The 16,647-nt window shown below is 38.0% G+C and overlaps 1 protein-coding gene across 1 annotated transcript in view; it reads right to left on the bottom strand.

Moving 5' to 3' along the window:
* Positions 1–16,398, bottom strand: part of CEP162 (centrosomal protein 162) — an 83,078-nt gene extending 66,680 nt beyond the window's left edge. The window contains exons 1-7 of the mRNA XM_036249163.1: positions 16,306–16,398; positions 15,160–15,275; positions 10,501–10,615; positions 6,658–6,804; positions 5,849–6,032; positions 3,866–3,933; positions 191–309 (exon numbers count right to left, since the gene is read on the bottom strand). Of these exons, the coding sequence (XP_036105056.1) occupies positions 191–309; positions 3,866–3,933; positions 5,849–6,032; positions 6,658–6,804; positions 10,501–10,615; positions 15,160–15,216 (690 nt within the window). The 5' untranslated portion in view covers positions 15,217–15,275; positions 16,306–16,398. The remainder of the gene's footprint in view (positions 1–190; positions 310–3,865; positions 3,934–5,848; positions 6,033–6,657; positions 6,805–10,500; positions 10,616–15,159; positions 15,276–16,305) is intronic.
* Positions 16,399–16,647: the final 249 nt, after the last annotated feature.

Here is a 16,647-nt window from a genome sequence, read left to right as displayed (position 1 = left end):
AATATCATCAATTGCCATGATATTTCACTAAGGTTTGTACCAAACTGATACCTGAGTTAAGGAAATGTCTGTATGTTAAGAGACCTGTAACTTTATAACAATGAGAGAGACTATAAAGAACTCTTCAAATAGTGACAGCTAAAGTGATAAAAGAAGTTTCAAAACTGTCAAACACATAACTGATGTATACCTGTTTGGGTGCATTTATTTTTTCTGATTTGGAATTTTCTTTGGAATTAGTTTCTTCATCTTTAGTGGTCAAAGGTGCACCAATATCCTCCTCATCTTCAAAATCGTCACTGTAATTTCCTGAAGAAAATAATTTTAAAAAATATAAGGATCATATTGTCAAAAAAGTCAAATTCCAGGAAAAGATTGATTCCCAAAAAAAGATTTTTGCCTAAGAATAATTTATTAAAATATTAACATAAAATATCTGTTACATAAAGTAACAGATGTTTTGGCAAAGATTTAATAATTCAATTCATAAAACTACCTTAGTTTTATTACATTTTTTGTGCTTCCAAGTATTTATAAGAGTTTTATATTTTAAGTCTTTTATATTATTAACTAACTAAAAATGTCTAGCACTGCCCATAAGATTTTATATCATCTTTAAAACAGGTGGCAGGGGGTGGGGAGGGGGATTGGGAGAAGGGTGTCAATGGGGTAAAAAGGAGAAACATCTGTAACAAAAATAAATTAATAAAAATAATTTTAGCCCTGGCCGGTTTGGCTCAGCGGTTAGAGCATCGGCCTGCGGTCCTGAGAGACCCGGGTTCGGTTCCCGCTAAGGGCACGTACCTCGGTTGCAGTTTGTCCCCGGCCCTGGTCGGTTGTGCGGGTGGCAGCCACTCGATGTGTCCCTTTCACATCGATGTTTCTCTCTCTCTCTCTCTGTTCCTCACTCTCCCTCCCACTCTACCTGAACAAAAAATGGAAAAATGTCCTCCGGTGAGGATAAAAAAAAAATAATAATAATTTTAAAAATATTTGTTTTTTTAAAGACAAAAATCTCAAATTGCTTACTTATGCGAGGCAGCACTTTTGTAAAATATTGACTCATAAAATGACAGATTTTGCTTATTTTTTAAGTCGATTATTTTAGTCTCTGTAGGTATCTCTACTATAAGCCTTAAATGGTAGTCATGAGAGGTCTATCTCTGATACAGATGTCCCTTACCACTTCATACTTCGACTTTCGTGGCTTCACTCTATTGTGTTTTTTTCGTAGTATAGTATTTGAAAGAAACGAAATAGAGTGAAGTGGCAAAAGTCAAAGCGCGAAGTGGCGAGGGATGACTGTATAAATAAAGAATCCTACTTCGTGGATATTCATTTATTGTGGTAGAGTCTGGAACTGATGAACCGTGATAAACAAGGGCCGACTGTACTTCCCCCCTTAGGCTCTATATGACCTTCACTGTTTCCCAATCCTGGGCACTTCTCAGCTAAAGGCCCAAATTATATCTCAATGGCTTTGCAGCAGATGGAAAAGGTGTGTCCATGTTAACATGATGCCATCAGACTATTTATGGGGAAGACAGGGCAGGGATGATTTGGCCAGGATCTATTCAACAATTTGTAACTTGTTTATAGCCCTTATGAAGGACTGACTGAGATCTGCCGGTTGTAAAGGGGAACAACCTTTTCAGGGTAGAATCAATCATTCTAGAAAGAAATGCAGTCTTACTTGTATTTCAAAAGTTACATCACATTGAGAAACAGGATGGCCCAATGGGAGAAAGGCTGCATGAGTTACTACAGTCTGTTTCTGGAAAGGTTGTTTTTCAGTCTTCTCCTAGAATGGAGGGACAACTTAAGTGTAGTTATTAATAGAAGTTTGGGAATAAAGCTGAGAAGGCTGGAAGTTAAATAGAGATGCTCCCAGTGAGATCTGCCTACAGAAACATTTCCACTTTAGTTCATAAGGAATTTGAGGTTGGAAGAGCGTTGGTTAACATCTATATTAGAAGGTTGAGAAATATGAGAAAGAACACTGGGATTTTCTAAATATCAGACACAATTACATTCACAAACAGTTATTAAGAAATTACTTTGTATTAGACACTGTTCTAGGTTCTAGGACCAATATAAAAAATGATTAAGATTCTAATATTCTAGGTGGGAATCACTGACTTTTAAGTAACCTAAGAGATTAGACTTGCTTAAAAGGAGATAATGTACAATGAAGGAGGAGACATGGGAGGGCATGACAATGAATTCAGCTAACTACTTGGGATTTGGGAACTACTGAAATCAGTGGAAGGGGATGTAGTGTTTGTGTGACTGCAAACAGGTAGTATGTGCAGGTAGTGTAACACAGTGCTTAAGAGCATGATCAGGAGCCAGAAGGCTTGGGTTCATTTAGTTCTACTACTTTCAGCTATAGAACTGTTAGCAATGGTGTATTATTTGAAAGTAAACTCTAATAAGAAAAAGATGCATATTGTGAATCGTAGGGCAACAAAGAAAAAAAAACAAAAACAGCAAAGAGGTGTAACAAGCCAAAAGAAGGGATAATGCGGGATAATGCTATAAAAACTCAATCCAACAGAATGCAGGACAAAAAAACCCACCAAAACAAAACAAAAAAACCCCAAATATGGAAAGATACAAAAACAAATGTCAAAACAGTAAATAACCATTCCAATAAATATATTTTTATAAAGTGTAGAAAACACATGAATTAAAAGTCAGAGGTGCCTGGTTGATGTGGCTCAGTGGATTGACCGTTGTCCCATGGACTGAGAGGTCCCAGTTCGATTCCTGGTCAGGGCACATGCCTGGGTTGCAGGCTTGATCCCCAGTAGGAGGTGTGCAGGAGGCAGTGGATCTGTTTCTCTCTCACATCGATGTTTCTATCTTTCTCTCCCTTCATCTCTCTCTAAAAAAAATCAAAAAATATTTTTTAAAAAAGTCAGAGATTGTCAGATTGGATAAAAAAGCAAAACCCTGCTATATGCTATCTACAAGAAAATCATTTTAAATATAAAAACACAGATACATTAAAAGTCAAAAGATGGAGCCCTGGCCGGTTTGGCTCAGCAGTTCAATCGTCGGCCCACGGTCCAGAGAGACCCGTGTTCGGTTTCCACTAAGAGTACGTACCTCGGTTCCAGTTTGTCCCCGGCCCCAGATAGGGTCCTATGGGTGGCAACCACTCCATGTGTCTCTCTCATATCAATGTTTTTCTCTCTCTCTCTCTCTCTCCCTCTCGTTCTATCTGAAGACAAATATAAAAGTGTCCTCAGTTGAGGATTAAAAAAAAAAAAAGTCAAAAAATGGCAAACTATAATGCCACTCCCACCAAGCTTTAAAGGTATTTGTCTTGGCTCCACAGATTTCCCTGGTCCTAGCACAGAACTTCTTTTGTCTGTCTTCCCAACTGGTCCACTGTCCACTCCCAACAAACAAGGGAGCAGGGCAGTTTCGTTTGTTTTTTAAATTCTCACCTGAGGATATTTTTCCATTGAATTTTTTTAGATAGAGCAGGAGGGTGGGAGAGAGAGGTAGAGAGAGACACATCAATTAGTTGCCTCCTGCACGACCCTGACAGGGACCAGGGATTGAACCTGCAACCAAGGTATATGACATTGACATATTAAACCCGTGACTCTCTGGGCCATGGGCTGACCACTGAACCAAACCAGCCAGGGCAGCACTGCACTTTTAACAACCTGTTGGTAGCTCAGATTACAACATAGGCAGTTCATTCTACCTGTTCACAGCTCTGTCCAATACAATATGACTTTCCTTTTAATTATTTTTTCTTATCAATTTTATTAAAAGCTATATTATCTTTTCAAATATTGTTTGAAAAAACAGTATTTTTAAACCAAAAATTTAAAACCAATGAAATTACCTGCCAGTTCTTCATGTTTCGATTCATTCTCATGTTTATCTTCAGTTAGTTCTATATTAGCTTGATTACTGCAAAAATATTTACGTAATTTAGTATTACATGTTAAAAGTACATGCAATCCTTTGTATCTATTTAAAAAAATCTCTTAACATTATGTATTTAACTTCAAGTACTCTTATTCTATCAAAAGCAAAAAGTTTGGGAGCAATAAGAAAATCATTTTTAAAATAAAAGTTCTTTAAAGCTTAATTGTAGCTGACAAAATACAAAGGAAAAAATGCCGTATTTTTAAACTTTATACATAAATGTGTGCATTTATATGTCTCAGGATCCAGATATGCTTCTAACACTAAAGACTAGGAATTGACCACAAGCTATGAGAACCAGTGAAGTCTAAAGGAGGCCAGAAAAAAATGCCAGGGTCATCATTTACATGCTAACAAGCAATTTAATCCTGAAATGGGAGCTGAATAGGAGGCTTAAACCAAGAAAATCTCAGCAAGGCAACAGAGAAGCTTGAGCAAGTTTGAATTCTACTGGATATATTCATTCAGATACTGCTTTCTTTCACGTCCAGGAATAAGTTCTACCTTTTTCAGTCCATCAATCTGTCTTTAGTATGATCAGAAGGTCCAAAAAATTATAAAACTATATTAATAATACTAATACTAATGGCAGAAAAAAATATTGCATATGCTATACTCTGACTAGTATGTTTTGGAGCAAAAATATCAGTGGTTAAGAATATTGTTAAGAAATCAGAAAAAAGTTAAGAAATATAGCAAAGGGGCAAAAACTTGTAACTAAAAACCTATACTTGCTCAGTCCATGTTGTCACCAGGGAAAGGCAATCGCCATGGGTCTGCATGCTCTTGCTGGGCATGCCAAGAATGCAAGGTATGGACCCCCCAGCCCCCTTTCCTAGGTCATTTCTCAGGTCTGTGTTTGCAGTGAGCATCCTTGAGAGAGGAAGCAATGTTCTGCCCCAAAAGAAGGCTTGTTTCTACTCTACTATAAAGCAGTAGATTCTCTGGGCTGTGACTGATCCTCTCCTGTAGAGCAACCTACCACCTGTGCAGACAGCCACCACGGACGCTTTGTGTTGCCCCCACAGGCCTTGTGGGACATAGGGAACTGAGGCAAATAAACTTGACACTCAAAGTACTGAACCACTTTTGCTGTGAGAAATAAAGTCCTTTGTTTTGGATTGAGGAATCTTGTGTCTACTGTCAGTGTCCATAAAACTGGCAGGCTAACTTGTTAACTTCCAAGTAGGGTAAAAATCTCAGCACCTACACAGTTCATGACAGTCATTGTTTTGTCCACCATCTATAAGAAACTAAGTGTCATGAGGAGAACAGGTACTCTAATAACCAGAGGTTATGATTCTCCAGGCCCTTAATATAATTATAGTTTGCTGTTCTTCAAAATCTTAAATTATAATCTGACTTTCTCTTAAAATTTAAAAAATTAAATCATATGTAAAATTGAGAAAATTAAAGATATCAGGTTTCACAAAGTTCTTGAAAATGTTAAAAATCTACCGTACTTACAGAGGAGCAGCTCAGCTGACTAGTAGGATTTCCAGAATAAATGAGGTTTTCAGAAAATCATTAGGGTCAAATATACACAAAGAGTGTATGACAGCTACCTGGACTCTCTTAGTTACCTTATCTGTGGAAAATAACTTGATGTATAGTAAGGTCTTTCTCGCAATGTGCCGTTAGTCTCAACAATATCTCAGGCATGAAATTTCAGATAAATAGAGGCAGAGTGAGCTTTCGAATACAAATCAATGCATTCTATTCATATAAAAGAAAAACTCTGACCAACATAATGAACAAAGAATAGAGTTAAAAATAAAATTCTACTTTTGCCTGTTATAAGATTTACCTATTTTAGTCCATGTAGGTACCAGCCTTCCAAAAATACAGAAAAACACAAAAATCACTTAATCATTAGTTTATAATATATTTACATTACCTATGTAAAGCTTTAAAATGTGTGGAATCATTAGAATCCAATTCTTTATTTAATCTTGAATAATCGATGGAAGATGTTAAGCCTTTCTCAAGTCTGGCAAAAAATTGCTCTTTTTCCTCTTGTTCTTCTAATGTGTCCAATCCCAATCCGAGAACACTATGATTGAGCTCAGAAACTACTATCTCTAAATGGAAAACAAAATGCATTTTATTAACATTCAAAATTTTGATAAAATTAATTTTAATGATGCATTTATTAACATCATATAGTAAAATTTTTAAAAATATAAAACATACTTTACTTGATCTTTCACCCACCGATACAGATTTATATTCATAACCAATATGCAAAGTTATAAGGCTTCTCTAAAAGTGTAACTGTAAACCTTCTAGCAAGATATTAAATCTAAGTACTTCGTAAAGGAGGTTATAGGATAGTTGTGAGTTAAGTTCTGTAAAAACTCTTGATTGTAAGCATAGTATTTAACCTGTAGTGGTTCTCAACCTTCCTAACGCCACAACCCTTTAATACAGTTCATGTTGTGGTGACCCCCAACCATAAAATTATTTTCATTGCTACTTCATAACTGTAATTTTGCTATTGTTATGTCTTAGGCAACCCCTGTGAAAGGGTTGTTCGACCACCAAAGGGATCATGAACCACAGCATGAGAACCGCTGTTCTAGGAAGATATTAAATCTAAGTGATTCATAAAGGAGGTTACAAGATAGTTGTGAGTTAAGTTTTGTAAAAATTCTGATTATAAGCCTGGTAATTAACCTGTCCACTCATAGCTCTCGCATTTCTTACCATTTGTTTCTAAGCTGTCAACGCTTAAGATAGAGGTTCCACTGCTCTTAAGAAATTGAATCCTTTCAGCAGACTCCTCTTCTATGTCCATAATAGGCTGAGAAGTCTTCTTTGTTTTCAGATAGCTTACATTTGTTCCAAGCAGTCCTAGGGATGGGATTTAATATTGTTGGATATTTATATTTAGGACTTTGTTTTGAAAACCATGCCAACACCATGATGCTAATTGTATGGACAGTAGCTATAAAATAAATCTAGTCTATTAAATAAAAATTCACCAGCCCTGCCCGGTTTTGCTCAGCGGTTAGAGCGTCGGCCTATGGTCCAGAGAGACCTGGGTTCAGTTCCCGCTTAAGGACACATACTTCGGTTGCAGTTTGTCCCTGGCCCTGGTTGGTCATGTGGGTGGCAGCCACTCGATGTGTCCCTTTCACGTCGATGTTTCTCTCTCTCTCCCTTCCACTCTGTCTGAACAAAAAATGGAAAAATGTCCTCGGGTGAGGATAAAAAAAAAAAAAAGAATACCAGACTAAATAAAAATTCATCAGACCTGCCCAGCCGGTGTGTGGCTCAGTAGTTGAGCACTGACCCATGTACCAAGAGGTTGCCGGTTCGATTCCTGGTCAGGGCACATGCCCAGGTTGTGGGCCAAATTCCCAATGGGGGGGCATGCAGTAGGTAGCCAATCAATATTCTCTCTGCTCAACATTTCTCTCTCTCTCTTTCCCTCTCCCTTCCTCTCTAAAATCAATAAAGAAAAAAAAAACTTAAAAAAAATTCATCAGACCTAAAACTCATACAAGTAAAACTATAATTCTATTTGTTTGCAGCATATTGTAAAAATATTTCAAAATTTTGTATAATGAGGGTGAAAAGAGAAATGATTTTAAAAAGTTATTTTGAAGCACAGTACTTTATATAGTATACCATGCCATTTTAAAGAATATCTTCTGCTATGTGAAGGAACAGTAGTAAATAACTAGCTGACATGGAAAAGGGAGACAATTCCAAGCAGAGGGAAGAAGAGGTACAAAGGGTCAACAATGGGAGGGAACTGCCACATCTGAGGATGAAAAAGAGCCAAGGAAGGTGGGTCTGAAAAGTGAGGGTAAGTATGGGTAGAAATAAGCCCAAAGCAGGAACTGATGCTTAGACCTGCTCATCCTCACAGGCCAGGGGTAAGATTTTCTCTTTATTCCAAAAGCATTAGAAAACACTGAAAAAGTTATGTAATATCAAAATTTCTTTATTCTAGTAGTATATATTTATTATAAAAAACTGATATATAAAGTGAAAAATTATATTATGTGATAGAAATATTAAGATTAGAAAAATACCACTTCTGCTAAGAAGGAAGCCTTATTAAGAAATCACAAATTCTAACTACAATTTCCTAAGCATTGTCCTCTTGGAAAGGGTTCAGAATCTACTTATTTTATGGCTTTGTGTGAATAATGGTTTTATAGCTCAAATAACTATCACAGCTGCAGAAAATCAAGAGACAATCTATAGACACTTCAGAAGAACAAGTACACGCTGTGGGGTGCTGCGGTGGTGTCTGTCTGGGTCTCTCACCCTGCCTCCAAGCTGGACGCAGGGATGTGATGCTCATAAGAGGCTGCTATAACCAAAACCAAGATCTGACTGAGTTATCTGTGATGAAGAGTACACCCAGCAGGAGGATTAGATAGTTTTACGCTCTAGGCAGAACATTTTATCCTTATGGTAACTGAAAGAGAAAGCAAAATTGTAAGGCTGGAGTTGCTCAATGGTGGCATTTAATGGCATCTGTCTAAGATGGGTAATGCACTCCTCTCCTCAAGAGGTGTTCAGGTCTCCCTCAGAAGCTTCTACACTCTGCAAGGCAGGAATCACCTAGTACTAAGAATTACCTAGTACTCAGAACATAACATAAACTCAATAAGTCTATGACTGAATGAGGGACCAGATTACGCTCTTGGGTGGAGACACCCTCTCCCTTGTGTGTAAAGGGACACTGTCGAAGTTTGTTTCTTAAGTATACTTCCTTGCATCCTTTACTAATCAAATCCACTTCTGGTTGATAAATTATTTTAAAAATTATTAACACGGCCCTAGCCGATTTTGCTCAGTGGTTAGCGAGCGTTGCCCTCTGAACGAAGGGTCCTGGGTTGGATTCCCTGTCAAAAGTACATACCTGGGTTGCAGGTTCGATCCTCAGCCCCAGCTGGGGTTGCGTGGGAGGCAACCAATGGATGTGTCTCTCTCACATTGGTGTTTCTCCCTCCTTCCCTCCTTCTTTCCCTTCTACTCTAACTACAAAAAAAAAAAAAAAAAAAAGAAAAAAGAAAAAGAAATCAATGGAAAAATATTCTCAAGTGAGGATTAAAAAGAATTTACTAATACCTTTGGTCAGATTACATTCAAGTGTTGGTCTAGGACCTATTCTTTCCCATTGGGGTGAATTTACACACCATCATTCCATCTCTGATTATTTTCTGGAAAAGAGACTTTAATGCAAATTAAGTCTCAAATCTTTGTCAATAATTCCAATAGTACTTCATCATATAAAATCCTTTTCATGCACCAACAAGAGGAAAGATTCTAAAAAAAACTTCTTCACATGCAGACTTGAGCACTGTTGCATAGTTTGAGGTTTACAAAAAATATGCACTAAATTTTTCAGGAAGGCAATTCCTTATTGTACACTATTAAGAAGAACAGAGAAGGGACTATCAAAATCACTCTTACATTTGTTAAACACATTCATTATTTACTAGTGAAGGTCAGGGGATAAAAAGAAGTGTTTTCTGCTCTCACAAAGCTGCCAACCTCAGGAGCAGCCCTCCAGGTTACAACTATCAACACAATGGGTAAAGGTATTGTGGTGTTTTGATGCCGAAACAAAAAATAAAATAATTGTGTTGATAAGGGAGCTAGAAGAGTTGGGGGAGGATTGCAGAAGCGGTAATACCAAACTTTCCTGGACAAGGATGAGCGGAAAGGCTCGCTAGTGGCAAGAAAGCAGGAACTAACGCACACAGGCCCGGGGTCAGTGGTGCTTCCAGCAGAGAAGGAACAACCGAGTGCGGCTGGAGCACGTGAGGCTGGAAAGGAGGGGTCTAGTCAGGTTATGCAGAGCCTTAACCGTCACATTAAGGAATTCAGGCTCAATTTTATGGAAAAAAAAAGTCATGGGTAAATTTTTCTCCTAGAGAAGAGATATCAAATCTTATCAGTTTATAAATGGTGCTTAATGACCTGCAAACAGTGTGAACAGGTATTTCATAGTAGTCTGGGGTTCCTTACAGACATAGAGGTTATCATACATAGTACACTGAAGAAAATACTCCAGAGAGTAATTTTCCATTTGTTAACAATGTGATGAGGAATAGTTCTGAGAAAGGTATACACATGTACCAGACAGCATCAGTTATGAATTCTCTACAATTAAGGCAATAAATTATTTCTGTTACTTCTGTTAAGATTGTGATACCAAAAATCTATAGATCTGTTAAAATCTTCTCCATGCAATGATCTTAGTATGTTATCAGAGTATTTTATTAAATCACCTTAAATCAATTAACCATTAAACATAATATATAAATACACCTAAATAATTCATTTTAATTTAAGCAAATATAAATTTCTCAATGTAAAATAACCTAACAATGCAGAAACATAGATTCTCAGTTATGTACTATATATAAAGTGCATATGAAAATCAATTCAAACCTCTAAAATGCTCATTAGTTGTATTATTTTCTTTATATATTTATAGTACAGTTACAAAATCCAGAATTAAAAGGCTTGACTGACCCCTTGTGTTCAAATAATTTGAAATAAAAAATCAGCAATATTTACCACCATCTTCAAAGTCATCTTCTGTTATCCACCAAGGCAGTATATCTTTCTTTTTCACATCTCTTCTAGGTTGTCTAGGTGTTTTGTTTGAATTTTCAAAAGAATCATCTGAAAGCTGAATCAGATATAAGATACTAAATTTTAAATACGAGAATTCCAGATTCATTACTAAAATCGTTTCTTCATTCTCTCACAGTTTAGCTATCACATCCATAAGCAATAGACTCAGCAATAATGTATGAATTCTTATTTCTAAACATATGTGATCAAAATAACTTAAAACATCAAGCACATATCTCTGAATATCAATTTCATACACAGAATTAAACAAGTAAACTAACCAGGGAGAACAATAACAACAAAGAAATAAAAAAAATTGATAAAGAAACTTAATCAGGCCCGGCCAGTGTGGCTCAGTGGTTGAGCGTAGACCCATGCACCAAGAGGTCGCTGGCTTGATCCCCAGTAGGGGCCATGCAGGAGGTGGCCACTTGATGTTCTCTCTCAATGTTTCTATCTCTCTTCCTCTCTTTAAAAATCAATATAGAAAAAAAATTTTTTAAAAACTTAATAAGGAAAAAAGAAAAAAACCCACAATTCTGTTCCAGACATCCTCGAGGATCTAAGAATAAACAACGATTGAGCAAAATTACCTAGCAGCACTTTAGAAGAACACAGAATCCTAAGACCAAGGGGAATTGAGTTTGAGGTGTTTACCAGAGAAATAAGCATTTCGTCACAATAATTAATAAACTTTAATAAATATGTATTTGTCCTTTTCAATTCTTCAGGTCCAAATTTTAGTACAATCCTAAATTCCCCACTCTAACCCCAATCTAGTCCCCTCACTCTTAACCAATAACTTGGTCTCTCTCTTCAATGAGAAAATAAAAGAACTTCAATAAAAAACCACCCTCCTACCCCTCATTCCAACACTAAACTCACCTGTTAAAAGATTGCTTTCCTTTCTCTGAAGAGGAATTATTTCTTCCACTTCACGAAGAACCTGCAGAGGGGTCACTTCCCACCTCTCCTGGTTCTTACTTCCTTGATTAACCCATTTTATGTCTGTATGTCCAATCCCCTCTCTCTCCTCTCCACCTTCCCTCAGATTATAAACCTGCTCATCACTGCAACCCCAGGATTTAGCACAGTTGTGGACTAGAAGAATGAACACTTAAGTCTACTCAACTTTAAAAAATAAAACAAAACCCAAAACAAAACAAAACAAAACAATCCTTTACAATCTGTATCTCATCCAAAACAGGTATCCTTCAGGTACCAAAGGCCCCCTAGACACCACTAATAAAGGACCACCATCAGTCATCTTCCCTGATCACATGGTGGAACTTGATACTGGTGACCAACTCTTAAACTTCTCGAAATTCTCTACCTTTGACTTCACAGCATCACTTCCTCCAAGTTCGGTGGAAAACTTGATGGTTTGGTGGGAAAACCTTAATGACATTCCCCACCCGTCTATTTTAATAGTTCTTGGCAATTTTTCCCACTTCTTTCACACTAGGCTTCCCCAGGACTCTGCTCTTGGTCTTTTTTATCCTCATTCTACACTCTTCCTGGAGAAGCAACCAACATTTATCCCATACCTGCTCTGTCGGGATCTATTCTCAAGTTATCTCAATCCTGAAGTAATCTAGGAGAGATTTACAGACAGGGAAACAGCTCAAAGAGGTTAAACAACTTGCCCAAATTGCTACTGTTAGTGTTACAGAGCTGGGATTCAAACTGAGATCTCTATGACTGAAAGCTGTCCAGTTTCCACTACACTGTCGTCTCCCAACTAGGACATTGCTACCAGAATGACCTTTTAAAATTCCAAGATGACAACACACATTTCCACCTACCAGTCAAGCAACTCTCGCTCAATGATTTTTAAGACCATCAATTTAAAAACGTTTAAAAAGAACTCACTATCTTCCATGACAACCAGGCAGGAAGAAGGGAGAAGAAAATATATTCTTTAGCCTACCTGAATTTAAGTTGCATCACCTTCCACTCAGTCTCTAAACTTTACTATCACTTTGAAATGTTCCATTTCTCTCTTCTCCCTACATCTCACTGTTTACCAAATCCTGACAATCTGCCTCAGACTCAGTCTACTCCTTATAATCCCCATGGCCATATAAGAGTGTGAAGGGAGTTTAGCTTTTAGGGGCCTGACAGGACTGTGTTGAAATTTCAACTTCAAAATGTGCTAGCTTTGTTGCTTAGGGAAAATTACCCCTTTTTACTTTATTCATCTGTTAAAAATAATCATAGTAGCACTGACCATGCAGAATTGTGGAAAAAAAATCAGAAAAAAAATACCCACCCCACTGTCTAATATATAGTAGGTATTCCCACTTTTGACAATACTGCACACTGCTTTCCAGATTACTATCATTAAAAACAAAACAAAAGAAAAAAGCTGGTCCCTGGACAATACAAGTACTGGCAAGGATATGAGGAAATCGGAACCCTATACACTAATACACTGCTGGTGGGAATATAAAATGGCACAGCCACTTAGAAAACAGCCTGGCGGTTCCTCAAAAGCTGAAACAGAGTTAACATATGACCCAGCATTTCCACTACTAGGTATATACACAAGAGAAATGAAAACATACATCCACACAAAAAACATGTGCATAATTGTTCATACCAGAATTATTCATAATTGCCAAAAAGTGGAAAGAACTCAAATGTCTATCAACTGAAAAGTGGGTAAAAAATGTGGTAAATCCATACAATGAAATATTATTCTGCTATAAAAAGGAATGAAATATTGATACATACTACAACATGAATGAAACGTGAAAACATTAAGTGGAAGAAGCCAGATACAAAAGACCACATAACTGTATGACTGCATTTCTATGAACTGTTCATAATAGGCCTATCTTCAGAGACAGAAAGTAGATTAATGGTGCCTAAGGCTGGGAAAGGGGGTAAATACTAATGGGTACAGGGTTTCTTATGGGAGTAGTAAAATATTCTAAAAGTGATAATGGTGATGATTGCATAACTCTCTGAATATATTAAAAACCACTGAATTACACACTTTAAATGGGTGAATAGTTTGGTATGTGATAGCTTAATAAAGTTGTATATAAAAACGCTGGTACCACCAATCTTAAAAACAAAGATATATAAACCATATATCTCTGAATAAACTGTTTGAATCATAATTTATCAAAATTATTTTTGCATGACTTTAAAATCGTGTTTTTTCATTATTAAAAATGAGACACTATCTTATCCATATCTCTAACATGACATAAGAGTTTTTTGGTTTTTTAATGGATTTTGTTTTTTTTGTTTTTTTGCATGCCCCCTACTGGGGATCGAGCCTGAAACCTGGGCATGTGCTCTGACTAAGAAAGAATCAAACCAGGACCTCTCAGTCCATGTAAGGATGCTCAACCCACTAAGCCACACCAGCTGGGCAACATAAGAGCTTATCTGAGTTGAGGCTGAATATGATAGAAAGGGAGGGAGGGGAGGAGGGAGAAAAATGGAAGGAGAGGGAGAGTGTTGCAGGGATGATGAGGGATTGAAGGAAAAAAATTGACTTGTACTGCTTTTTATCTTTTACAATGAAAATAATTCCCATAAATTTAATTTTAAAAATGTGCCCATATTTGATAAAAAACAAACAAAAAAACACACCATTTTTCTAAATGGCAAGTGAGACTCATATACTGAGTATCTACTATATCCTAGAAACTGATAGATGATATTTTAAATCCTTACAACAATTCTACAAAGTAGGCATTATTGTTCCTGTTAGACAATGAAAGTAATGTTCTTTCTACTACATCATATATCAAAGTCCCTTTATGAACAAGAACATTAGTATAATAGTTTAAAATGTGACTCTTCTGAATGTTCTACAAGGCCTCTTCATGCATATAAAACATAGGACGTGGTGTAACCCTTAATTTGTACATATACCAATGAACATATAACCATCATGTCACAGACTAAACATTCTTATAATGGAAGGCAGAAAATAGATCTATACAAGTAAAAAATGAATCGTGCTAAGTGTTACACAGAAAATTAAATACATGGTATACTAAGAAGTGACTTGGTGTGACCTACTGGTTACTTTTTTACTGAACAGATAAAATCCCTCTCTGAGGTAGTGATATTTAAGGTGATTTTCACTAGCCAGGTGAAGAATAGGCAAACAGCATTACTGGCAGAGGGAACGGCTGGTGTAAAGCCCCTAATGTGAATTAAACTTGGCATGTCTGGGGGAAAGAAGGGCCAATGTAACATAAGTGGATAATGAGCAAGAGTGGTATAAAGTCAGTGAGGAAGGCATGAGAGAAATCGTCCAGGGCTTTGTAAACCGTGAGAAAGAGTTTGGACTTTTATTCTATATGACAGGAGGCCAACAGAGTCTGATGTATGTAATAGATCATGCAGGCTGCAGAGTGGTGAAGGTGCTACAGTAGCCCAGCTGAGCTGATGGTGTCCTGGACTAGGATGGCGGCAGTGAAAAGGAAGGGAACTAGACGGATGATAGGTATATTCTGGAGACAGAATTGAAGAACCTTGATGATGGGCTGTATCTTAGAGGTGAAAGAGAAAATTGAAGGACAAATTTCTTGAGACAAATTTACAATACAGCTTTTATAAATATAAACTTACCTCTTTCATGAACTCTTCAAACTCTTTATCCAGTTCTTCTTTGGAATAGCCAGCCATGATCAATAATTTTCACTTCCCAAAGGAAACATTCCAAAGTATTTACAACACTGGTCACACTAAACAACAAGAAACAATAAACATCTTTTGAGGAAATCTATAGCACATTATGAAAACAATCATACTTAAAACTCAACATTTCTTATGATTTAGTACATATACACACTTGGGGACCAGTAAGCTGGACAAGAGATTCCCAATTCATTCATAAAACTGACTTGGAAAAGCAGCTTTCACAGGTCGCCTTGTACTTAGGGTCCAGAAACACATTTTTATTGTTAATATCCAATTTAGTGTTAAAGGGTGGCCTCCACAATATTTCCTAACTCTACACGTGTGTGTGTGTGTGTGTGTGTGTGCGTGTGTTAAAATTCAACATCCCTTAAACAAACCACGTCCTCTTAAGGAACCTTTTTAAAATTTAAAAATTGGCAAATCTAAAAGACTGTTTCTTTTTTTTTGCAAAGCACAGGGCAATTTGTGGTGTCTTATGATTCAGCTAGTTATCTATCAATCCATATTCATAGCTTTGCAAAACTGGCTTTCCAGACATGGAGATGTTTCCAAAGACAGACAAATGGAGTCAAATGGAACTTACTGAGACTCAAAATCCACCTAAAGTAAAATTAATGTAGTATACCAATTAGAATCAATTAAGCTTCTTCGGCGCAAGGCAGTCAGCAAAAAACGATGCAATAGCGACGTGCAACGCAAAGCTGTCCCCTGCACCCCTCGAGAGCGCGCCTCCAGGTCGCCGCACATCCCAGCTTCCGTTCTCAGAGGCGGGGAGGGCGGGGTACGCGGGGCCGACAACACTGCCCAGCCTGCAGAATAGCGCCTCTCACCCTCATTCGCACTCTCATCAGTTCAAGGTGTGTACGGTTAAGGTCTTGGCCCGCGGACCCCACCCAAAGGGTGCTCACACAGCCGGTCCGCTCCCGGAAGCGCGGGCTCCGGAGTTGGCAGGAGGACAAAGGCGCACTTGCAGCTGGAGTCCGGGCGGAGGTGGACTGACCCGAAACTAAAGCTCTGGGGACACTCTTGGCCATGCTGAACCGGGTGGGAAGCATGTGTCCATGCTTCACCTACCTTGGCCTCCGAATTCCGCACTTCGCCGCAAGGTCGGCTGCGGGCCCAGCAGTTAGTTGTCAGGGTAACAGAGTTAAGCCGCCAAGCTCGGGAGTCACATGACTCGGGCCGTCACGTGGCTCATGGGTCCTACCGGACTGTGGTTAGCGTCTTTTTGCCCTCAAGAGTGAAGGCCGGAATAGCCTCGGCTTAGGCTACTTTAGCGGGTTAAGAGCCGCCGCTGCAGCACCTGAGGAGACTCCGCGTCTTTCTCTGTGCTCCTTAGAAACCTGGAAGCACCAACCGGTCACAAGAGTAGGGAGGGACACATGCATGATGGGTGTTGTAGGCCCAGCCCGTGGC

Source organism: Molossus molossus, unplaced genomic scaffold (genome assembly GCF_014108415.1).
Source record: "Molossus molossus isolate mMolMol1 unplaced genomic scaffold, mMolMol1.p scaffold_m16_p_8, whole genome shotgun sequence".
Lineage (NCBI taxonomy): Eukaryota > Metazoa > Chordata > Mammalia > Chiroptera > Molossidae > Molossus > Molossus molossus.
Note: the sequence above shows the minus strand (reverse complement) of the source record. Positions and strands in the feature narration are given on the sequence as shown.